Below are 25,281 nucleotides of genomic sequence, written 5' to 3'. Positions count from 1 at the left end.
AATTAAAACAGACGATGGACGAAAGAGAAGAGGAATACATGAAGCAGATGCGAATGATGTCGGATTCTCAAGAACGGGAAAGCGAGGACAATGAGCGGCGCATCAACATGTTGCTACATGAAAGGGATAAGGCTAGAAGGAACTTCGACAGTGCAGTTAGGGACACCGGAGATAGGAACGCTGAACTTAGACGCGTGGGTGCGGAGCTGGAAGCCTCGGTAATGCAAGAGCGGCGGTTAAACACGGAAATCATCGTTAAGGAGGAACAATTAAGACAAAGAGAGCAAGCCATAGAGGACCTGGAAAGGCAAATACAAACGCAACGGGAAATAATCGACGATCAAACTCGCGCCGACGGGGAAAGAGAAGCAGCTCGGGCGCAAGTAGGGTCCCTAGAGGAAAGGATTGCGGAGTTGCAGGCGCAAAAGGAAGGCTTGGAAAGAGAGCTAGGGCTTACCACCAGACAAAAAATACTAAGAGGCCTTCGGAGGTACGGCGTGCCGCTGGCGTTTGCCGTAGCGCTCGCAGGCGCTATTGCTGGAATTATGAATGCAATTAACGGTGTGGCTTCAGGTGCAAAGGCGCTTGGAAAAAAGGTGGGAAAAGAAATGGGGGAAATGGGAAAAAAATTAGGTGCTGGCTTAACAGCCCTGGGAAAAACGATGGCGGCAAGCATTCCGGGCTTGCTTGGTAGCACCTTAGGTTTGGTACTGAAGACCGGCGGCAAACTGCTAAAGTTTGTGGGCAACAACATTTGGATCTTGGTCGTCGCTATTGGAGTGGTACTCCTGAAGAAGATGAAGGGTTAATCTTATCCTCGTGTATTACTGGGGGCTTATCGTCGTCAGACGCACGAGGCGTTCTCGACTGGGGATAAGTAAAGATAGTATTCACGCCGCCTTGATAATGCGGAACTAGCGGCAGCACAGTCATGGTGCTAATGGTCTTATGATTCCAAACATTATTCTTATGAGATTCTGTCCCAGCATGAACAGTATTTATACAAACTTTAATATTGAATTTATCATCCTTGCAGGTATTAATTTGAGGCTTTGCATATTGACAATTAGCTATCATATGAAAAGTAATCGGTAAAAGATCTTCATTGCTCCTGTGTGGCTCGTACGAGAAATGAGCTGGTTCCCTATTATTAATCTTATTCCTTAAGGGTAGTAATGGGATATTATCCTCGTCAACAATCCTAAAAGCGATACCATATTCATCAAACGTCCCAATGCTGATAGTGCACATTATTAACCCTAATCCTCCAACCTTCACCCATAACCCAGTGTCCTTCCAAATATCGCTTTCAGGAAACTCTTTTTCCTCTAAGTAATGTAAAAACCAATCTTCCTTTGCATGTGGATTCATATATATTAGGATTTCGTGAGAAATCCACTATAGACTCATTACCGTAAGAGTGCTGATGGTTGCATTGTTATAGACTTCGTCCCTTTGATTCTCTATGCTATTTATACAAACACTTCCGGTGTCATCTACGCGTATCTGCAGCTTCACCTTCCCATGGCAATCGGCGACCATGTGGAAAGTCCAAACCGATAGATTTTCGGCGCTGCTGGGGTTGGGCTCTACGGAGAAATGCGCAGGCTCCCTGTTGTTTGTCTTATTTCTCATAGGCTGCCGTACGCCATTCTCATCCAGGAACCTAAAGCCTACGTTGGCGTGACTACTCGTGCCAATGCAAATACTACAAAGGATTAACTTCTTTCCCGAGTAGTTCAAATTCACGGACATGCCCGTGACATCAACCCAAGATGCCTGGGTGTATTTTTTCTCGCCTGTGTAAGTCGTATAAACACAATCTACTCCAGCTACGTAGGGGTTGTTCATCGCCATATATAATAGCTCAGACCAATGCTTGCAGCTGCTAAGACGGCTTTTAATAAGTTATGGTCATATTCCTCACGTATCGCAGGCAGGACCTTCTTCTTTACGTTCTTTGGTGTGGGCTTTTCTATGTGCTCCTTCTTAGGCTTCTCCACGAAATGGGGGATGCTCCTAAGAGTGTCAGAGTTCACGTCATTCACCCCAAACTTCATATCCTTAGTAGCTTGTCGAAGTTTGTTGTTGTAACCCACGATGGAATCGGCGTTGATGACCAAATTACTTGGCATTAGCCAACAACCCGGCGACAAGGCGTAATCTAGCCGCACTTTAGATTGCTGCCCCGCAAGTTGATATCTTTGAACTGACTTAGAAATCTCATTCTCGATAACAGCGCTTTCGAAGAGGACAAGGAATGCTTGTTGCGTTTCCTGTGACGCACCACTGGCATCTACGATGGGGCTGCGAGTGCTAACCTGTGCTCCTAGAATGCAGTAAACGAAGGCTTCAATGCTGCGGTTAATCCTTGCTAGGTTTTTCAGTCCAATGCCCTTTGCGGCAAAGAAAGGCGCCCAAGGATATTTCTCTTTGCTTTCTATGAAGTAAATCAAGTCACCTTTTGACGCTTTACCCCCTAAGTCGGAGAATTCCCATCTGCTAGGATACCCCATACCCGGAGTTTCTATGCTGGCGCCAACATACGAAGCATAGGTGTAAGTCTCTCCTAAACCATGGGCGGCACCCTCTTTGTTGCGAAAATCAGGGTTGGTAAGCTTAAACTCATTCCTTAATCGCTCCCATGCGACTTTGTCATATTTGTTATCCTTCGGCTTAAAGATAGTGTCACTAGGAAGCGGTGCTCCTAACTCAAACAATATCCTACGAATAGTAAAAGCAACATGAAATCGCAGGAAAGGAATATGGAACATGTCCGCGGCTATACCGCATCCTTTAGTAGCAGCCCAGACAGCAAAGTTTAACTGCTGCGGCCAATACCGCATGTTGGGACCTGATAACCATTCTCTGGATTCTTTCCCTGAGGTATGTTTCATGGCAGTTTCTCTAAAGATGTCTCTGACTTTTGTCTTGAAAGTCGTAGGACCCACGGGGATTTCTAAGGAGGTAACCATCTTAGCAAAGTCATCCGCTCCACCTTTGTTGTCGTAAAATGGGTAATCCTCTGTTGTCGGTAATATATTCTCCGGGAAATTAGGTTGCCTTTCTTTATGCTTAACGGTCGCCTTTGGCTCCAAGTCCGCATTACTGTACATTCTTTCGCCGTTGAAGTAAATCCCATCGGGTCTGCGCTCAAACTTACTGGGGTCTGCATGCGGAAACATCTTCCTGAAGGCCCTCCAGTTGGCATAATCCCGGTTGTCATGACGTGGCTGCTCCTCAATATCATTCCCAAAAGCGTCGTACATTAGTATATATAATGGATGTTATACCATCAGCACCTCAGTTGTACCCAGATGTTCCCTATACTACACCGGAGAATTTCAGGCTCAATAAAGCAAACTTAATCCTGGCTTACTTGGAAGGGCAGACAAAACACTACGAAAAAGTCCGAAAAAAGTACGTCAGAGCCCGGAGTACGCTACATAAGATTGCGATAACTTCAGGATCCATTTCTGTAGTGTTAACGGGCTCCGGCGTTGCTACTTCGCTTACCGGACCGGGAATAATCGTTGGAGTTCCTTTGGCCGGCGTTGGGGCAACCTGTGGTATTATTTCTGCTGTTGCTACGGGTATTATGAAAAAGCTATCCACGAAAATATCCAAGCATGACACGACAATAGCTCTGTCTAGGGCTAAAGTAAATACTATTACCGACCTTGTCTCAAAGGCTTTGCGTGACAGAAAGATAGACGACGTAGAATTCTCGCTTATCTTAGCCGAAGAAGACAAATACCAGAAACTAAAGACGGACATAAGGAATAAAAAAACAGTCGTAAAAGATCTTTCCGAGGAATCTCGCAAAAAGATCTATCAAGAAGCGAAAGAAGAGCTTCAAAGAAAGCTTGCTCAGTAAACATCTGCTTCGAAAAGAGCGTGACGGGATTCTATTTACATATCGAACGTCAGTCTAGAAATTATGCAGATTAAATATAATATTTTTCACATACATAAGCGTCCAGATGTGTCTGGCGTTCGCTTGTGATCGTGGGACTTTGGAGCTGGGGAGGCCTAAAGTCCCGAGTTCAAGCCTCGCTGTAGACGCATTTGGACCGGTTGCTGTGAGTGAAAAAAAAGCCTCCCCACACTCACAGCAACCGTGGGGGGAGGGGTAGAAAGTGCGATTCAACCCCGCGATGGGGGGTTTCGTAATTGGAAAAGTCAGGGGGTGTCTCGGGACGCTGTCCGGAGTTCACCCTCTGGTGGGTCGTAAGAAAGATATATGTGTATGTACTAGAGGGCCTCTGGCGCGGGATGAAATAAGCCCCGTAAGCCCAAAATGCAAAAAAACCCACTGGGGATAGCTTGGTGTTCTGCGCGATGAATTCCCCAGTGGGGTTTCTGGCAACGCCAGTTTTGCATTTTTATTTTCTCGGAATCCATCCTAACAGGGGGTGGTTGGGGTCTATTTTGTAAAATATTTCATAAATTACGTCAGGATAATAAGGAATAAGGAATATCCTTATCCAGCCGACAAAACATCCACTCGGCTTTTGTCATATCAGAAACCTCAGGAATAGACTTACCGGTAATTTCAGACAAAAGATAGGGAATAGCTTTGTAATATTTCCCTAGTTTTAATTTTTTCAATGTCTTCCTTAAGCTTTGCGGGGTTGGCTCTTCTAAGTGGTCTATGATTTTCTTCTTTACTTGCTCGTCTAAATATACCGGATGTAAACCTTGGATATGACTCATCCAGTCCCTGAAGTATTTTATTCTCTTATATGGCGTTTTCTTACGACCTCCATTGGCGTAATACTGCTCTCTGGTAGCATTTGGTACGGCATTACGAATATTCTTACCACATTCGAAACACTGCGCTGACGTGTCGTCTTCTATTTGCATTTTCTTACCACAACACCAGAAACCCTTGGGCTTAGGTATGTTAACTTTGGATCTTAGGCAAATTATACAAAAGTCATTGGTGAACTTTTTACATTCATGCATATATAAGACAAATATTCCTAACACTCGCGCAACATATAACGGGACACGGGTAATTCCCGCGGGGGACGCTAGTGCATAAACACGGGTAATTCCCGGGCGATTCCGAATGGTGATCGCGAGTCCCCCTTACTGCTGCTGTCGTAAGCAGGAACGTTGTATTTATTATCTCTTGGATAAAACGTGGCATCTCCCGGCAGCGCAATAACACCCATTTCATGTAGTATTCTTCTAACCGTGAAGTGGAAGTGAAACATAAATATCGAATTCTTCATCAAGTTTGCGCTTACCCCACAACCGCTGGTGGCACACCAAACCGCAAAGTTCAACTGCTGCGGCCAATAACGCATATTAGGAGCGCTTAACCATTCGTGGGCTTCTTTCGCCGTGGTATGAATAATGGGCACGTTTTGGTAGATATCTCGCCCCTTTAACGGAAAGGAATGGTTGTTTGAGATCCGCATATTCAGCGTTAGGCCCAAGCTTGGATGTTCATCAAATGGAACCGCGGGTATCGGATAAGTACTGGTACCCAGCAATAATTCCTTTGACCAACCTTGCACGGGTTTAGGCTTATGCGGTAAGATCTTAGGATGCTTCAGCTGAGAGTCTATCTGATCGACCAGCGTAGGTTTCAAATCCTCATTGCTGTACATCCTAGAGCCGTTATAGTAAATCCCATCGGGTCTTCTTTCGAACTTACTAGGGTCTGCATGTAGAAACATCTTCCTAAAGGCCCTCCAATTCCAGTAGTCCCTGTTGTCATGATGTGGCTGCTCCTCAATATCATTCCCAAAAGCGTCGTACATTAGTATATAGTGGATGTTATACCATCAGCACCTCAGTTGTACCCAGATGTTCCCAATTATCACACTACGGCACCCATCGAGAACGCCGAAAACTTTCGTCTAAACAAGGCAAACTTAATCCTGGCTTACTTGGAAGGGCAAACTAAACACTATGAGGAGGTTAGGAAAAAGTATGCTAGAGCCCGAAGCGCGCTGCATAAGATTGCGATAACTTCGGGCTCCATGTCCGTGGCGTTAACAGGCACCGGCGTTGCTACCTTACTCACCGGACCTGGAATAGTCGTTGGCGTTCCTTTGGCCAGCGTCGGAGCCGCCTGCGGCATCGTTTCCGCTGTTACAACAGGCATCATGAAGCAATTATCCGGTAAGATATCCAAGCACGATACACACATAGCCCTAGCAAGAGCAAAGGCTAACACCATCGCCGACTTAGTCTCCCAAGCTCTGCGGGACCGCCGCATAGACGACGTGGAGTTTTCTTTGATCCTCGCGGAGGAAAAGAAATACAGGGAGTTAAAGTCGGGTAATAAAAAAACCATCGTAAAAGATCTTTCCGAGGAATCTCGCAAAAAGATCTACCGGGAGGCAAAAGAGGAGCTACAAAGAAAACTCCCTCTGTAGACATTTGCTTTGAAAAAAGCGTAGGTGGATTTCGGCTGCACATTTCATCTTCTCGGAACCCATTCTAACAGCGGGTGGTTGGGGTCTATTTTGTAAAATATTTCGTAAATTACGTCAGGGTAATAAGGAATATCCTTATCCAACCGACAGAATAACCACTCGGCTCTGCTCATATCTGGGACATGAGGAATACGCCTACCGGTAATCTCAGACAAAAGATAGGGAATAGCTTTGTAATATTTCCCTAGTCTTAATTTTTTCAGCGTTTTCCGTAGGCTTTGTGGGGTTGGCTCTTCTAAGTGGTCTATGATTTTCTTCTTTACTTCGTTGTCTAAATATACCGGTCGTAAACCCTGGATATGACTCATCCAGTCCCTAAAGTATTTTATTCTTTTGTATGGGGTCTTCTTACGACCTCCATTGGCGTAATACTGCTCTCTGGTAGCATTTGGTACGGCATTGCGAATATTCTTACCACACTCGTAACACTGTGCTGACGTGTCGTCTTCTATTTGCATTTTCTTACCACAACACCAGAAACCCTTGGGCTTGGGCATGCACACCCTCGCAGTCAAACACCCTACACAGAAACCATTCACAAACTCTTTACATTCATGCATCGTATATCCAACAAATATCTTTACCAAAATACCTGCCTACGGGTAATTCCCGCTGCGGACGGCAACCACTTGAGGCGGGAAATCCTGGTCGTTCCCGGTACCCCTTTCGCGAGTCCCCCTTACTGCTGCTTGATCGAGCCTTTACCTTAAGAATGGTCAAGGAAGTAAATGAGGTCTTTGGCGTCATTATTCCTATAGGGTCACGTGAGTACTTTCCTCTTTTATTTTAAATTAATTTTGGTTTATTTAGTTCAGTTTTTTTAAGGTTCGTGCACCTGCAGTTCAGCTAAGACTGACTTTTGACATTTTACACTTAGCAGTGGCGTAATATCTACTAGCTTTAGCTGTTGTATCACAGCGTGGGACAATAACAACAGAGCTAGGCTCCAAACTAAGTGATAGCCCGGAGATCGAATTAGAATTTAGAGTTTGATTTTTGAGGAGGGAAGAAAACCGGAGAACTCGGAGAAAAACCCTCGAAGCACAGAAGAGAACCAACAATCAACTCTACTCACATACGACATCGGGATCGGCAGGACTCGAACTCGGGCCGCATTGGTGAGAGGCGGCGCGTTAGCAGTGCATGCCACCGGTGCCAATCTCGTACCCAGAGCCTGCGTGCGTTTCTTTCGGCCTGCGGCGAAAAACGAGGGCTCTGGCATAATCCATTTTTGGCGCATGCGCAGCTTTCCGGAAGTGAAACATTGTGGTGTATTTGTGTTTATTATTATACGATCGTCATATATAATTACATGTCAATCAATGCAAATCTAACATTTCCTCCCTTCTTAGTTATGAATCACTGTGATAGAAAAATAACTCAATAATAATGTCTCTGAATGTTCATCTCTTATGAATGTCCTAATATTGTTCATACATATAACGTTTTGGTGGGCTTCTGTGCGTTGTTGGATATCGATGTCCTTTGCCTTGTCCTTCTTGCGCCATATTGCTCTTAGCGGGGGTAACTGTCTTCCTTGTCTGGGTTGTGCTGACTGATGGCTGTTCTACTGCTGCTGGGCAGACATCTCCTGCTGGTCTTGGTTGAGGGTTGCTATGATTTTCATCATGCTTCCTTTCTTGGATTTGGTCTGTGTGCCTTCTCCAATAACTTCCAGCTTCTGTTTTGACTTCATACATTAATGGTCCTAGTTGTGTGTTGATGGTTCCATTAACCCACTTTTCTTGTCCTCTGTAGTCTCGAACTGTCACTGGCTGTCCATTATCAAACAAGCGTATAGGTGTTGTCTTCTCAAGTGCTTTCTTCATTTGTTTCTGCTGCACTGTGCTTTTTACATCTGGCTTCATCAAATCCAAACGTGAACGTATGTTTCGACCAAGGAACATTTTGGCTGGTGTTTCGTTAGTGGTAGCATGAGGTGTGTTGCGGTACATCAGTAGAAAATTTGCTATCTTCTTGTTTAAAGAGGCTGATTCAGATTTCATTGCCTTCATACTCTGTTTGAAGGTTTGCACGAATCTTTCTGCTTGTCCATTCGTTGCGGGTGCTGATCTAAAATGGTGAATCCCATCCTCGTCGCCAGTAATTGTGGTGTATTTGTGTTTATTATTATACGATCGTCATATATAATTACATGTCAATCAATGCAAATCTAACAAACATAATCAATGAAAATCATACTTTCAAACCTGCTTTCAAACAGAGTTCTGTGTTTACTTCCGATCAAAAACGCATTTCCACAGGAATCCCGCATGAATTAATGAAATCTGGTGCTGGGGTGCAAAACAATAAATTGCATTCTCATTAAAGAAAAACTATGAAATCAATAGAAGTGAAAATAACTATCTTTCACAAAAAAGGGAAAAAAGAATGTACGATTTTCAAACCTATTGGGGGGTGGTTTTTCCCCCCTCGTCCCCCTTTTCCCCACATCTAACCCTCGCTACGCCCATGAGATTTTGTCTGCTGGAGCTTTGAGCACGTACTAGGTGATTATATTAATTAGTTAATTTTTAATTACTTATTATCATAAGTAATTAAACTAATTATTTTTATTTAACCTAGATGGTGGCGGGTGAGTGGGGAGTTGCATGCGATAATGAATAAAAACATTAAGGCTATTTTGAAATGCTATTCTCTAGCAATTTGCAACAGCTGTAGAAAATCCCATAAAGAAAAGCTGAAGCAAGAGTGGAAATGGCTACTCGAGGACCAAGCTACAGAAGATAACCAAGACAAACCGGCAGCTCTTCTTTTACCAAGGTATGCTCGTTAACTGTAACTCACCAGCATGTTCCATCCTGCAGATTAACCTGTGATTTTTTTTTGGTCCAAGACTGAACGTATAAAACTTAACGACTAGGCCCGCAGCCTGAATGGTCTACGAGTCGATAGCCCATTAGGCAGAAGGCTATTGACTCGTAAACCATAAGGGCTGCGGGTCTAATTGTTTTAGTGTAAACCTACTAATCGGTCAAATAAATGGATATACAAAAAAAGTCGAAATAGCGGGTTACACGCATCATTGTCAATAACACCTCAGTCTAGAGTCATGATTCCGGGAAAATTCAACCTTATAGAAACTCTAGCAATAAAAATAAAAACATCAAGCAATAGGGACATTCTGGTTGTTGGCATCTATCGCCCTCCAAAAGTGGTAGGTAAAGATTACTACAATAAGCTGGAAGAAGAATTGAACACAATTGGTATGTGGGCTACTATGAATTGTAGCTCTGTTGTCATTACTGGTGATCTTAACCTTGATAGACTCAAACCTTTGGAGAAAGGGGGTAAAATTCTCATTGATATAGAAGATGTATTTAACTTAAATTGTCTCATTAGTGAACCAACTCGAGTTACAAATACTACAGCATCGTTATTGGACGTCATCCTAACTAATGATAATGAACTTTTTAAGGATAGTGGGGTTTTAAAACCAGAGATAAGCGATCATCATATGGTTTACGGCTTAATGAACGAAAAAGTTTATTATAGAAGAAAAGTTGTCACCTTTAGAAGTACAAAGAATGTGAATATAAATGAGTTTCAAGAAGAGCTGAAAAATGACCCGTGGGATGTTATGGATACCTTTGACACCCTTGATGATGCATCTGATTATTGGAAGGTTTTGTTTAATTCGATAGTTGACAAACATATGCCATTGAAGAAAATGAGATTTAGAGAAAAGGACGTACCATATATGACACCTGAATGGAAACAAGCTATTAAGCTTAAAAGAACTTATGCACAAAAGTATGCTGCTGACCGCTCTCAGGAAAATTGGGATCTGAAGAAGAAATGGAGGAATAATGCAACGAAATTAAGACGCAAAGTCATTAAACAATATTGGCTACAGAAATCTGAAGAATTGAAAACCAAACCTCGCAAGTTCTTCCAAACGTTTAAGCCATTTATGAACAACAAAGGCAAAAGTCAAGGCCAAAGCGCGATTTGTATTGAAAATGATGTAGACGGATCCATTGAATCTGATAAAACCAATGTAGCGAACATCTTGGCAGATTATTTTTCAACTATGGCCAACAACATAGGAGGTCCAAATGCTAACGATCTTACGGAACAAGACCTTACTAATCATCCAAGTATTGGAAGTATAGTACTCTCAAGTAAAGCTACCTGGAGTGAATTCCAATTTGAGACAGTAAACACCGATGAAGTCAAGTCTATCATTGGGAAGTTGAACACAAGGAAAGCGTGTGGCAACGATGACATAACTTCTACGATACTGAAATCCGCAGTTAACGGAATAGCAGCACCGTTGACCAAACTTTATAATAAAAGCATACAGCAAGGGATATGGCCTGATTCATGGAAAAAAGGAATATGGTGTCCTGTCTTTAAAAAGGATGATCCGCTAGACAAGAAGAATTATCGCCCCATTACATTACTTAATACGGTAGACAAAATCTACGAGAGTTTGTTAAGTAGTCAAGTCAACAAACACTTTGAGTCTGTATTGGATCCATCTCTATCTGCGTATCGCAAGCGGCATAGTTGTGAAACTACACTAATTAGACTAACAGAAGAATGGAGAATGGCGCTTGATAGAAAGGAATGTATAGGTCTATTGTCAACAGATATGACAAAAGCCTTTGACTCTCTTCATCCATCACTGATGCTCAATAAGTTGAAAGCCTACAAGTTCTCTGATAGATCCTTGGAATTGATAAGATCCTATTTTCAAAATAGACGGAACAGAGTCAAACTGCAAGATACCTACAGTGAGTGGAAAACATCAATCAGAGGCTGTCCTCAGGGATCTTCCTTTGGCCCGCTATTATGGAACTTATTTCAAAACGACATGGCATATATAGTTAAAAGAGCCAACCTTTCAAGCTATGCGGATGATCACCAAATATATACCTCAGGAAATTCTATTGACAATATACAAAGAACACTTAATGAAGAAGGACAAATTATATCTAAATGGTATAATGAGAACTTGCTGCAAGGAAATTATGAAAAGTATAATGCTATGCTAATTGGGGATAAAACTAAAACTAACTTAACATTAAATATAGATGGGGTTGATATCAATTCCATAAGGGAATTGAAGTTATTAGGTGTCACTCTAGATGACGGTCTAAATTTTAGTGCTCATATAAGCATTACTTGTAAGAAGGCGGGAATGAAGATTGGAATACTTTCACGATTAAGAAATCTAATACCTACACAAGCCAAGCTATCACTATATTTATCTGCCATTTTACCTCACTTAACATATTGTCATGTTGTTTGGCATTTTGGGAAGGCTACAGACTGTAAGAAATTAGAGCGGGTACAAGAAAGGGCGTTGAGAGCAGTCTTTAATGATCATAGTGCAAATTATAATGAACTACTTAAATGGGCCAAATTGCCAACTTTGCTTAATAGGCGTCTACAGGACATTTTAATTTTAATGTACAAGGTGAAGAACAAATATGTTCCTGATTATGTAGATAATATTTTTCAGAGTCAATCAAATAAGTATAATTTACGTCATTCTGATTTTTCTATTCCAAGTTTTAGTACAGTTAGATATGGTAAGCATTCAATCAGATATTTAGGTCCATATTTATGGAGTAAGATTAGTAAGGACTTACGGAACAAACCCAGCATAAATGCCTTTCGAACTGCTATAAGAACAGTTGATGTCTCGGGATTGTTGGATGGATCCTGTAAGTGTATAGCATGCCCAACCTAGAGACTTATGGTTGAGCATGTTGTTCACTTGGTTGTTCAGTTTCATCCTATCCATCCAGAAATCTATCGAGAGATCGTCTGTTCTCTACTGAAGTTATATTTTAATTACATGAGAATTGGGGTTGGGCTTGGATCTTGGGATATAAGTAGGGTAGGGAAAATTTTAGATAGTACTTAATGTTAATCACTATTTACATATTTATATATCTTAGAATACATATATTCTTAAATATTTGTATATTTCTATTTATTTATTTAGTTTTTGTATTAATTTATTTGGTTCTTTTATAGTGTCCCCAATTAGCTTATATCTTAGCTAAATAACTTGACACTTTTAATAAAGTTTATCTATCTATCTATCTAACTATTCACAATGATCAAAACCGGCAGTTTTTCACTCAACTATTGGAAGTTTCGATTCTCTTCCATTCGTACTTCACGTTTAATATTAAACGTTTGTCTCTGTGTTGGATTTTTAGGAAAAGCAAACAAAGCGCAATGCAAGCAATGGCAGAATTTCCTCCAGGAACTCCTGTAGTATCAAGTCAGTTAGCGGACCCTAAGTGGACACCTGGACATTGGCGCGCACAGGAATATGAAGACAACTCAGATGAAGAGCCTGACCAGCAAAATACACTTCAAGTATACAATGATGCAATGGCTCATATCGCTGCTTTATCTGATCTGAAGGCCATTGAACCACTTACATTCAGGCTTAAATCCGAATGGGAAGTGGCTACAAAAAGAGAAAAGATGTTGTGTGAAGAAATGGTCAATGAGGCATGTCAGGCCATATGTAATGTCATCGCCCCAAATGCTAGTGAACAACTCCTCACATCGTTTAAACGATCATTGAGCACAGACAGTGAAATCGAGTTACTCACTACTGCGTATAAGCATGCGCCAACGAAAAATCTCAAAACGCAGATTTTGAGCATTTACGCATCCAAATATTCATCTGATGACCTGAAGAACATTCACTCTTCATTCGAGAAACTGAGTGATCGTCAGATTAAGAAGGCCAGAGCACATGCAAAAGCTGTTGGTGTTGGCATGGCAGTTGAGAAAAAGACCTTCCACAGAGTACGAATCGATGTAAAGAAGCTCAGCCACTTTCTGTCATATATAGACCAGCCCTATTTCTATCAGGATGTGGCGTATGGCATAAGAAAGCTTAAACTAGAATCTGGTGAGCAGCTGGTGATGCCGAATGTCGTGCGAAGAGTAGGCAGATCAACTATGATTGAGCTTTATCTCAAACAGTGCAGAGAGGAAGAATTTCAACCTCTGGGAACCTCCACGCTGTACAGAATATTGAAAGTTCGCGAAGCCTCACAAAGAAAGTCTCTCCAAGGCCTAGACAACATCGCCGCTAGTGGTGCTGATAGTTTTGAGACGATGCACAAAGTCATTGAAATATTGGAGAATATCGGCGCAAAGCACGACTGGTGCGATAACGTCCGAAAGAACCTAAAGTCAGGAAAGCGTTATCTTAAGACGGAATACAGAGCACACTGTAGGGAAGACACGAGCTCTTGCGCTGACCACTGCCGACAACATGCCCTCAGTGACATCAAATGCTCGGAGTTAAAGAAGTCGTGCGATCATGAACACTGTGTCACTTGCGACAGTTGCAAAGCTTTGAAGACTACATTGCTTTCCATTTTGACGCAAATTCAATCATCGGAATTGGATTTTTACAGTGAAGAGCAGCAACAAGACCTTCTACATGATGCCCGTCAAGCACGAGATATGATTCTACAGTGGAAGGCACATATATTGAGAGCGGAGAACCAAGATGTGGCCAAGAAAGATGTGTTGAAATCGTTACCACAGGACGCTGTCTTCATCTTGATGGACTGGGCTATGAAATTCACCCAAATGAAGTATCGAGAGAAACAGTGCGAGTGGTACAGCAAGCGCGGAATGAGTTGGCATGTGAGTTGCGTCGTCTCCAAATCCAGTACCACTAATGACCTGCAGATTGCCTCCTATGTACACCTTCTGGACAATTGTTCTCAGGACTGCTACACTGTTAGCGCAATTCTAACTCACCTTCTAAATACATTGAAACAAACTCAGCCGCATATCAACAAGGCCTACTTACGATCAGATGGTGCTGGCTGCTACCATAATAACAATTTGGTTGCTGCTTTAAAGGACCTTGTCAAGAATACTGGAATACAAATAATAAGGTAGACAAAACAAAAACGCGTTTAGACCGAACACTTTTTTTTTGCGGCATAATATGCATGGTACTCGTTTCGTAAGTGATTACATTCTCATTAACAGATACATGACAAACTATTTTTTTCTATTTCTTGCAAATGCGTAAAACTAGCTAATAAGATATCAGCTAGAAAGCTAAGGAGGATTTCTTATCGATTTTATAATACATCTGACTTTTCTCACACGCTTTTGGAAAAACAGTATACCATCAATTTAAATGTTAAAAGACCTAAGTTTTTGAGTAACTGCGCTGCATAAATGGATTAGTGCATTTTTGGTATAAAGAAACTGAGAACTTCTACATTTTGAATAGTTTTTCTTATTTTTTCTTTTATGTATTTATAGGTAAGACTTTTCCGAACCACAGTACGGAAAAGATATATGTGATAGAATAATCAGCCCCCTGAAAGGTGCGATGAGAAGATACTGCGATGAGGGTCATGACATCATGTCATCGTCAGATATGTATGAAGCCCTAAGAGCGAGACCGGTCAAGGGAACAACAGCAGCTGTATGCGACCTCGGAGATATCGCCCCGCAGGAAATTAGGGTCAACCGAATCAACAACTTTAGCGCATTCCACAACTTCTCATATGACAAAAAAGGCCTTTGCATGTCCAAGGCGTACGGCATAGGCTCAGGGAAAGTTGTTACATGGTCAGAGTTAAACGTACAGTATCAGTCTGGCGTTACACTAAGCGTAGTGGGAGATCAAGGGTTTTTTAGAATGGAACCGAGGCTGATGAAACGGTCGCAGGATATACCTACCAGCGACACAGACGAAGAGATCTTACTTGAATGTAAAGAGCCCTGTTGCTCCTTATCTTTCACGACTTGGGATGAGCTGCAAGACCACATGAACTTTGGACCGCATAATACCACGGCCGTAAAAAAACAGGAAAATTTACATGACCAGCTACGCAGGGAGTGGGCGCTCAAGTTTTCAACTCTATCCGACAAAGTTGAGAAAAAGCAAGCCTTCAACGAAACTGTTATGTCCGATGATAGTTCCTTGGAGAAAGTTGGGTGGGCTTTGCAAAAGCCCAGGAGTAGTCAGAAGTTCTCTGATAAAGTAAAAGCGTATCTAACAGCAAAGTTTGATGCAGGTGTTACAGGAAGAAAAGCCGATCCCGTCGAAGTCTCAAAAGAAATGAGAAAAGTCAGAAACGATGACGGATTAAGAAAGTTTACCAGAGAAGAATGGCTAACCAAGGTGCAAGTAAAGTCCTTCTTTTCTCGGTTATCTGCATCAAGAAGGAAGCAGCAAGCGATGCAAGAAGACAGTGACGATGATTTGCTGGAAGAGGAGCTAGAATACCAAGAAGAGGAAATTCGAGATGAACAAATGAAAGATGTGCTGAGTCAGCTGGGCGTGGAACACCCTGTTACCTATGACGGTTACGACATTTGTGCTTACGTCAAATCAAACTCGTTATCAAAATTCAACGTTAAAACTTTGAAAAGCATCTGTGAGCATTTTGAGCTGGCTTACAAGTCCAAAGATGCGAAAGCTACTCTGCTTACCAAAAGTAGTGACATGGCGAAGGATTGCAGCTGTTCAAGATGAAGTAATAAACGTTAAGCGGCCATTATTTATCGCTGTCGGGGAGGGGGTAGGATGATTTATGGTGATCACATGTTTTTTGAATATTTATGATAATTATAACTAAGGTGAAAGATAATGATCAACCCCTAATTTCAAAGCTATCTCACTGTAAGACAGGTTTCGTTGCACTTCAACAGGATAATTTTAAGTTTTTGATTTTATTGGGCGATTCCCATGGAGCCCTACGATACTGTCCTTGTTTCACGAGGGTAGCCTTCATGCAGCAGGACTTTTCTCTCGCACAGTTACTTTGGGATTCACGCCGGGTACACTTATAGTCAGTGCCTAAAAAGAATAAAAAACCTATGGCCCGTGTTTCATGATGATATTGGAATTTCGAAGTTGATTTTGGCGGAGGGAGGAAAACTTGAGGGTCATTTCCCTCCCCTTTCTCATGTCACGCACTCGTAAGGTGATAAATAAACTAGTCCATACTTTGATAAAACTAAGCCGATGTTTTGAATACTTTTTTTGAAGTTTACGACCATATTAGCAAAAAAAAAACACACACAAAAAAAACAAGGCAGAATCTATGTATTGTCGCCGGATGTGCCAGTGCGTTGCGTGACATTCAAACTCTTATTAAGCACCGCGCAAACACAGTCTAATATTAAGCAAAATTCAAGAAAATACAATGATATTTTTCAATAAGACTCTTTTTACTTTTCATTTTTCACTAGCTCAGACATTTGTTATCCGATTTTAAGGCACATTTCTAGCCAGAATTACCGTATATCATTTTAAGCGCATGTAAATTCGACAGCGTAATTTGTTAGAAATACGCAAATTTTGTCGATCACAGACTTCGATAAATTTTCGCTCGCGACAAAACCAGCTCGATACCCGCAGGTTTCACTTCTGATCATGTAAAAATAAGAGTATATTTTGAAAGCCAAGTATAATTTAGCTCAGTTTGAGGTCCCCTTTTCGAAATTTTACATCATATTTTTAGTGCATTTTTGACGCCTCGATAAAAGCTCGAAACAGGGATGTGCTTTAGGCAGTCCAATAAATTTATGTTTCAACCAAATACTTTCAATCTTCTTTGAAGAGTAGATGAAAAGTATCTGAAGTTAACAGTGTAGCTAAAATTTGGAAATACATAATAGTTTTGAGTCGGCAGCTCTCTTAATTTTACCTAAATGCAACCATCGAGTGAGCTCTCCAAATAGCCAGACACGGGCAAAATATGTTTTGACGTGTAACGAAGCCCAAAAATATAATTTCAAAAAAAAACTTTATTTTTAGTTTATGTATACCAAAGGCTTTTCACTCACAAAAAATAAAGAGAATCGATTTTGCGAACACAAATTCACCGGACCGCTCTTAGCGGGAGTGCCACTTAATTGTCATAGCAGGTTAGAAGTTTATTCGCACAATACTAAAGAAACTTCCACCATCCCCAATGATAACACTCTGCTATCGACTTTTCTCTACCTCTGCATCCCACATCATACGCGAGCCCTCTGCTTGGTGTTTCTCATTCAATGCAATGAATTGCGTGTTTGGCTACTTTGAAACCAAGCATTCGGCTGATCACGTGAGCATCTTGTATATTCCACCAATCACTGCACACTACTCCCCAAGAGGCTTTCTCCTCTGAACCAAATATTGTTCATATAATATTCAATTTCATCCGCTATGTCTTCTGTTAGTATCCACAATCACAGAAGAAAATTTTTTTTCCGAACAACAATAGATGAAGGTACTTGATAAACCATATGCAAAAGTGATTGGAACATTACCTCCGTTCATGTGGTAGCTGTTCGTCTAGTGGATGGTAAGACTCCTAAACAGGGACGTGTAGAAGTAAGATACAAAGGTACTTGGGGTACCATATGCAATGATGAATGGGGCATATGGGATGCTTACGTGGTGTGTCACATGTTGAATTACTCCAAGGCAGTTACAGGAACGACTGCTAGCGTCAAAGGAAATGGTCCTATATGGCTTAAAAGGCTTTATTGCACCGGATCCCAAGAATCTATTGATCAGTGTTATCATGCTGGCTGGGGTAACACTGATGGATGTCATCACAGCCGTGATGCTGGAGTGGTATGTGGCAATGCAATTAACGTCAATGTTCGTCTAGTGGATGGTAAGACTACTAACGGGGGACGTGTAGAAGTAAGATACAAAGGTACTTGGGGAACCATATGCAATGAACGATGGGGTATATTGGATGCTTACGTGGTGTGTCACATGTTGAATTACTCCAAGGCAGTTACAGCCACAACTGCTAGCGTCAAAGGAACTGGTCAAATATGGCTTAAAAGGCTTTATTGCTGGGGATCCGAAGAATCTATCGATCAGTGTCTTCATGCTGGCTGGGGTAACACCGGTGGATGTGATCACAGCCATGATGCTGGAGTGGTATGTGGCAATCTAACACCAGGTACAATTAGATAAGTTGCAAAACAAGACATTCCTATGATCTTTGTTTATCTGTTCAATCATGTCAAGAAACAATAATTTTATATCATCAAATGATGATTCTTGCATTAGTTCGTTTTCCATTTTTATCAAATATTCAAGTTACTTTTTGTCACCACGTTTATTAGAAAAGTTATGTATACATAATGTGCACCTTTACTTTCTTAACATCATATCAAGCAATGTAATGGATGTGATTAGAATGTTGGTTGTTTATTGAACACTATTTGTTTCAGAGGAGAAAGCGATCAAAGTTCGTCTGGTGGGAGATCAAAAGTATACTGGTAAAGTAGAAATCCTGTATCAAGGGACCTGGGGAGTAGTCTGTGATATTTCGTGGGATATACGAGATGCTCACGTGATCTGCCGAATGCTTGGTTACAAAGCAGCTAAAAACGCAATTCGCTACATTGAAGGAGAGACACCAAGAAGAACGCTCATGTATAGTGTAGGATGCAGTGGTAGAGAAAAGTCGATAGCAGAGTGTGCACACCTAGGATGGTGGAAGTATTATTGTTCGAATAAACAACTTGCTGGTGTGGTTTGTCAGACAAATGAAGGTAAGAAAGACAAATCTCTACTTTACTCTAATCGTTCAAATATTATCACATCAAAGTCAATCATCTAAATAGTTTATTGTTGATCAGACAAGAGCTTTAGTCAAGCTCTCTTTATTCTCTTTCAAACACTTGTCCTAGTGTCAGTTGTACAATGACCTCAATGATGTTGGTACAAATCCACAGATCCTCCACCAGTTCAAGTTCGTTTAGCTGGCGGAAGGTCAGTCAATTCTGGTCGACTTGAAGTCAGGTACCATGGTCAGTGGGGTACTGTATGTGATGATGGATGGGACATGAAAGACGCTGAGGTGGTGTGTGGTATGCTTGGTTAACCTGGAGTACAGGAATACATAACCACCAACTTTACACCCGTCAAAGGTATAGTGTGGCTGAGAAACGTTGGTTGTACAGGAAGAGAAACGTCGATTGCAGACTGCAGTCACAATGGATGGGGTAATGCAGGCTGTTACCATAGATACGACGTGGGCGTGAAGTGATTTAGTTTAGTCATATGTATATGATAATTATTTAAAACTTGTTTTTTTCTTTGTTCATGCATGTTATTTAACACCATGTAAAGAAGTATCATAAAATAAAATGAAGATACAGGGGTTTATTTAACTTTATTGTATAGCTACGAAATTTTCCGATATAACGAACACTCTCATTGGTTGAAAGATGACCACGTGACAATAGCTAAATCTAAATGTATCCCGAGCGGGAAATAAGTTACTTATTTCCCGGTCGGGAAACAAGTTGCACGTGACAATAATCGTGAAAATAAACAAATGCACGTGATCAGAACGTAAAAGATGCCGGGGGCGTGATATTTGGCATTAATTACAAACAACAAAGCGGGAGCAGATATTTTGCTTGAATTTTCGCAGCAAAACAACACAGATTTTCCAGTGTTTTTACAGAGAAATTACAGACTTTCATTGAGAAAAAGGATTCGGAAAATACGAAAAAAGCGACTGAAAATGCTGTTCCTACTCTCCCGCTCGCTTTTTGGTAGAGAAATACAAGACCGCATGTGAGTTGTATTTGTAAAATCATTTGTCAGATTCATGCATTTAGCTTGCTAAATAAAGTTCTTATTTCGTAAACTGACTTCTCAATATTTTTCAATTCCTATATAACAAAACACTTAATGTCTGGTCCCTCGGGAAAGTAGTTAGTTTTGTTCTCCCTCGAGTCTCGATGTTTTCCTCTGCTTCGCCTCGTTAACTGCATCGAGACTCTCGGGAAAACAAAACTAATTATTTCCTTCGCGATCAGACATGAAATGTATAATATCAGTAGTTAAGAGGGGAAAAAGCACTTCCTTTTCCACAAACATGTATGAAATATATATATATTTAAAGGTCTTCCATGTGTTGCACAATTCTGCAGCATGACCGGATGAAAATTTGAATCTCCATTCAAATATGAAACCTAAATGGAAAAAAAGAATATCACTGTGCTCATCAAATCCAAATAAAGTAATACGCTATGCTGAATACCTGCAAAGTAGAAACCTAATAGAGAATAAGATCGATCAGTAGTACTCATGAATTTATGAATTCCAATTTCACCAATTTTAGAACTCAACGTCTGATGTATAGGTGTTCGTCTAGTGGATGGCAAGACTCCTAACGAGGGACACGTAGAAGAAAGATATAAAGGCACTTGGGGTACCATATGCAATGATATACAATGGGACATATCCGATGCTTATGTGGTATGTCACATGTTGAATTACTCCAAGGCAGTTACAGCAACAACTGCTAGCGTCAAAGGAACTGGTCCTATATGGCTTACAGGACTTGATTGCGGGGGATCCCAAAAATCTATTGATCAGTGTCCTCAAGTTGGCTGGGGTAACACTGATGGATGTGATCACAGTCGTGATGCTGGAGTGGTATGTGGCAATGCAATAAACGTCAATGTTCGTCTAGTGGATGGTAAGACTCCTAACGAGGGAAGTGTAGAAGTAAGATACAAAGGTACTTGGGGTACCATATGCAATGAAGACTGGAACATATGGGATGCTTACGTGGTGTGTCACAAGTTGAACTACTCCAAGGCAGTTACAGCAACAACTGCTAGCGTCAAAGGAACTGGTTCTATATGGCTTAAAGGGCTTCGTTGCTTGGGATACGAAGAAACTGTTGACAAGTGTCGTCATGCTGGCTGGGGTAACACTGGTGGATGCGATCACAGTCGTGATGCTGGAGTGGTATGTGGCAATCTAACACCAGGTAAAACTAAATAAGTTCCAAAACAAAACATTCATATGATCTTCGTTTAACTATTCAATCATGTCAAGAAACAATATTTTAAAATCATCAACTGAAAATTATTGCATTAGTTCGATGCTATTTTTATCAAATATTTAAGTTGCTTTTTGTGACCACGTTGATTAGAATAGCTATCTATATATATTGTGTATCTTTACTCTCTGGACATAAAACCAAGCAATGTATGGGAAGTGGTTAGAATGTTGTTTGCTCATTGAACAATATTTGTTTCAGAGGAGAAAGCGATCAAAGTTCGTCTGGTGGGAGATCAAAACTATACTGGCAAAGTAGAAATCAAGTATCAAGGGACTTGGGGAGTAGTCTGTGATATTTCGTGGGATATACGAGATGCTCACGTGATCTGCCGAATGCTTGGTTACAAAGCAGCTAAACATGCCATTCGGTTCATTGAAGGAGAGACACCAAGAAGAATGCTTATGTCATATGTGGGATGCAGTGGTAGAGAAAAGTCGATAGCAGAGTGTTATCACCCAGGATGGTGGGTTGTCCCTTCATATTGCTCGAATAAAGTTCTTGCTGGTGTGGTTTGTGGTTTGTCAGACAAATGAAGGTAAGAAAGACAAATCTCTACTCTACTCTTATCATTCAAATATCATCACGTCAAAGTCAATCATCTAAATAGTTCATTTGTTGATCAGACAAGAGCTTTAGTAAAGCTAAAATGACTCTATTTCAAACACTTTTCCAAGTGTCAGTTGTACAATGACCTAAATGATGTTGGTACAAATCCACAGATCCTCCACTAGCTCATGTTCGTTTAGCTGGAGGAAAGTCAGTCAATTCTGGTCGACTTGAAGTCAGGTACCATGGTCAGTGGGGTACAGTAGTATAGGGAATGGGGGTTCCAGCGCAATCTCAACACGGGGTAAGACCCGCGTCAAAAATCCACCTACGGACGACCCCCACTCCAAGTGTGGTTGAGGGCAACAGCGCACCTAAATATGTTAGTCTATATATGGAGTGCGAAGGATGTAAGAGAACTTTTAAGAAAGAAGCGGATTTGAAAAAGCATTTGAAAATGAAGACGAAGTGTATGAGCAGTTATGATTGTGGATGTGGTAAGAAGTTTGAGACTAAGGTTAAATTGTTTTGGCATTGTCAGGACTGTGAGTACGACTACGACGACCTAAAAAGTGCTTGGTATTAGGTATAAAATATTTCCTATTATATAGATGGAATCCCAAAGCAACTTCAGCACGGTGTCAATACCCGGTAACGGTGAGATTGACGTTAGACAGTTTTGGCGTCAGTCAGAAAGGAAGGTTAAAAGGACTCTCCGAAAAGGTATAGAAGAATTAGGAGCCCTGAAAGCGAGCATAATGGTAGAAGTAAGTTTGTCAAAAGACGAGGTAATGACGACAGCAATGTTGCGATCAAAGTCGTTAGTGATATTAGAATCCACGAATCTGGATAGGTCACTCAGTGAAGCCTTAGAAGCAATAATGGAGTCGCTGTCTAACTACACGAAAGAAGGATCGGGTTGGACAGTAGAGGAGGTTGAAGGAATAGAGATAAGTATAGCCAGGTACGTACCCATTCGAGGGGGGAGTTACGTACCGCTACCAACGTGGGTAGAAAGGAAGAAGGCTATTGTAAACGTGAAGAATGAAGACAATCGATGCTTTATGTGGGCAATCAGGTCTGCACTGTATCCAGCAGAGAAGGATCCCTGTAGGACAAGTAAGTATCCCACAGATGATTTAGAGTGGGATGGTGTGGAATTTCCCATGCAGTTGATAGACATCCCCATATTTGAGGAAATAAACGATCTAGCAATTAACGTTTACGGAGTCAGAGAGCAGACGATAGTACCGTTAGTTCTGTCAAAAAGTAAAGGAGAGCGCGTACACTTATTCTACCACGGCGGACACTACTCATGGGTTAAACACATTAGCAGACTATTCTACAGACATACTAAGCACAAAGGCAAAAAGTACTTCTGCGACTGCTGCTTGCTGTCATTTACATCCTTAAATGCCCTAAAGAAACACGATGAGATCTGCCGCGGAGTCGAAGAAGTGGCGCAACGGATCCAGATGCCCACCAACAAAGAGCTTTCATACGCAGACCATCAAAAGCAGATGCAAGTGCCTTACGTGATATATGCAGACTTCGAAGCGTTGATAACTAAGGAAGAGCAGAAACGTGGTGCCACGAATAAGGTAGGATTACACGAGATCTGCTCCTTTGGTTACATAGTAGTCAGATCAGACGGTAAAGCAAACCCTCCTGTGATTTACCGAGGTAAGAACGCAGCTAATGAGTTTCTAGAAGCATTGCGAGAAGAGGAGGGGGAGATTAGAGAACAATTAAGACGTCCAAAGAAGATGGAATTTACCAAAGAGAACCAGGAGGCTTTTAACAAGGCAAAAAAATGCCACATTTGCCAACATACGCTTCTTCAGTTTGGAAGACGAGCCAAGAAAGCGTGGGATGAAGATGGAAAGTATCTAGGAGAAGCTCATTTTAAATGCGGGAAGTATGCTAAGAAAGGTGAGAAGCCGGGAAAGCCCTCCACGCACTGCATTCACTGCCACAAAGCATTTGTTGAGGATTTCTATGTGGATAAGGTTAGGGATCACTGCCACATCACGGGTAAATACAGAGGAGCGGCTCATTGGAAATGCAATATAAACTTCAAAGTAAATCCAGATATGGAGATTCCGGTGTTCTTTCACAACCTCCGCGGGTACGACTCCCATTTGCTACTACAAGGAACAGACGGCTCCGACGTCAAATGCATACCCAACAACAAAGAGCGCTACATGTCCGTAACTGTGGGTAAGCTAAAGTTCTTAGATTCGCAGCAGTTTATGGCGGACTCCTTAGCAAACCTCGTAAAGTATAACACCAACTTTCCCATTTCCAGTCAATATGGCGCGGAAAGGAAAGGAGTCTACCCATATGAATACATGGATTCCTGGGAGCGATTCGAAGAACCCCTACCACCCAAAGAGAGATTCTACAGCACCCTAAACGAGTCCGGTATAAAGGACGAGGAGTACCAGCATGCGTTAGATGTGTGGGAAAAGTACTCCTGTGAGAATATGGGAGAATACCACGACATCTACCTACGTTCAGACGTAGTGCTGCTCGCAGATGTTTTCCAAAGCTTTCGAAAGATGGCAATGGAATACTACGGGTTGGATCCCGCTAATTTCTACACGGCTCCTGGGCTCAGCTGGAGTGCTTTGTTAAAGAAGACAAATGCGCAGTTGGATCTCCTAACGGAGTACGACATGTATCGGTTTATGGAAGACGGTATTCGTGGCGGCGTATGCGGACCCAGCCGACGTTACGCCCGCGCAAACAACCCCTTAGTAGAGCACGACCCAGAGAAACCAACCACATACATTTACTACCTGGATGCGAATAACCTTTATGGTTGGGCAATGTCACAGTACCTACCTGTGAGAGACTTCGAATGGGATCCAGTGAAGCCGATAGACTTCTACATGCAGGTAGGAAAGGAGGAAGACAAGGGTTACGTCTTAGAAGTGGATCTGGAGTACCCAGAGCGCCTGCACGACGAACACAATGAGTTCCCCTTAGCACCAGAAGCGATAGAGATACCATTTAAGCAGCTAAGTCCGCTGCAAAAGCAAATGTGCCCTGGTTACAAACCGTACAGGAAACTAACTATGAACCTGATGGATAAGAAGAAGTATGTGGTACATTACCGCAACCTGCAGTTCTACGTGGGACACGGAATGCGCTTAGAGAAGATCCACAGAGTCCTAAAATTCACGCAGGAACCCTGGATGCGCCCCTACATTGACTTTAACACGCAAAAGCGTACCGCAGCGAAAAATGACTTCGAGAAAAACCTCTTCAAACTGATGAACAACAGCGTGTTCGGAAAGACAATGGAGAACATCCGCAAGCGCGTAAGCGTAAAAATAGTCAGCACCAAAGAGGAAGCAGAAGCATACGTGTCACAGCCAGGCTTCGTTAGATACGTAGAAATGCTGAACTTC

General features: G+C 41.7%; 2 protein-coding genes and 1 pseudogene across 2 annotated transcripts; all 3 read left to right on the top strand.

Annotated features, from left to right (window-relative positions):
- LOC148905404 (uncharacterized) overlaps positions 1-15,972 on the top strand; it is a 42,972-nt pseudogene extending 27,000 nt beyond the window's left edge.
- Positions 15,973-17,652: 1,680 nt separating this feature from the next.
- LOC116292576 (scavenger receptor cysteine-rich type 1 protein M130-like) lies at positions 17,653-19,490 on the top strand. The gene is made up of 4 exons (XM_089040207.1): positions 17,653-17,716; positions 17,774-18,406; positions 18,681-19,004; positions 19,188-19,490. The coding sequence occupies exons 1-4, from the start codon at positions 17,653-17,655 to the stop codon at positions 19,334-19,336; spliced, it is 1,170 nt and encodes a 389-aa protein (XP_088896333.1). The 3' UTR covers positions 19,337-19,490.
- Positions 19,491-20,431: 941 nt separating this feature from the next.
- LOC148905403 (neurotrypsin-like) lies at positions 20,432-22,124 on the top strand. Its single transcript, XM_089040206.1, has 4 exons — positions 20,432-20,513; positions 20,609-21,244; positions 21,518-21,854; positions 22,039-22,124. Exons 1-3 carry the CDS (start codon positions 20,432-20,434, stop codon positions 21,850-21,852), a joined length of 1,053 nt encoding a protein of 350 aa, XP_088896332.1. The 3' UTR covers positions 21,853-21,854; positions 22,039-22,124.
- The last annotated feature ends 3,157 nt before the right edge of the window (positions 22,125-25,281 follow it).

This window comes from Actinia tenebrosa, unplaced genomic scaffold (genome assembly GCF_029948245.1).
Source record: "Actinia tenebrosa isolate PJP-AT-01 unplaced genomic scaffold, QUT_ActTen_1.0 PGA_scaffold7__59_contigs__length_16204524, whole genome shotgun sequence".
NCBI classification, from domain to species: Eukaryota; Metazoa; Cnidaria; class Anthozoa; order Actiniaria; family Actiniidae; genus Actinia; species Actinia tenebrosa.
The sequence above is the reverse complement of the archived record's forward strand: the minus strand, read 5'-3'. Positions and strand labels throughout refer to the sequence as shown.

What these genes read in the sequence shown, in the direction of transcription:
- LOC148905403 (XM_089040206.1), top strand. Translation starts at nt 20,432, where the DNA reads ATGAAACCTAAATGGAAAAAAAGAATATCACTGTGCTCATCAAATCCA. An exon ending in CTATGCTGAATACCTGCAAA is followed by an intron (nt 20,514 to 20,608) that starts GTAGAAACCTAA and finishes TCTGATGTATAG; the next exon opens with GTGTTCGTCTAGTGGATGGC. An exon ending in ATGTGGCAATCTAACACCAG is followed by an intron (nt 21,245 to 21,517) that starts GTAAAACTAAAT and finishes TATTTGTTTCAG; the next exon opens with AGGAGAAAGCGATCAAAGTT.
- LOC116292576 (XM_089040207.1), top strand. Translation starts at nt 17,653, where the DNA reads ATGTCTTCTGTTAGTATCCACAATCACAGAAGAAAATTTTTTTTCCGA. An exon ending in ATGTGGCAATCTAACACCAG is followed by an intron (nt 18,407 to 18,680) that starts GTACAATTAGAT and finishes TATTTGTTTCAG; the next exon opens with AGGAGAAAGCGATCAAAGTT. An exon ending in GGTTTGTCAGACAAATGAAG is followed by an intron (nt 19,005 to 19,187) that starts GTAAGAAAGACA and finishes ACAAATCCACAG; the next exon opens with ATCCTCCACCAGTTCAAGTT.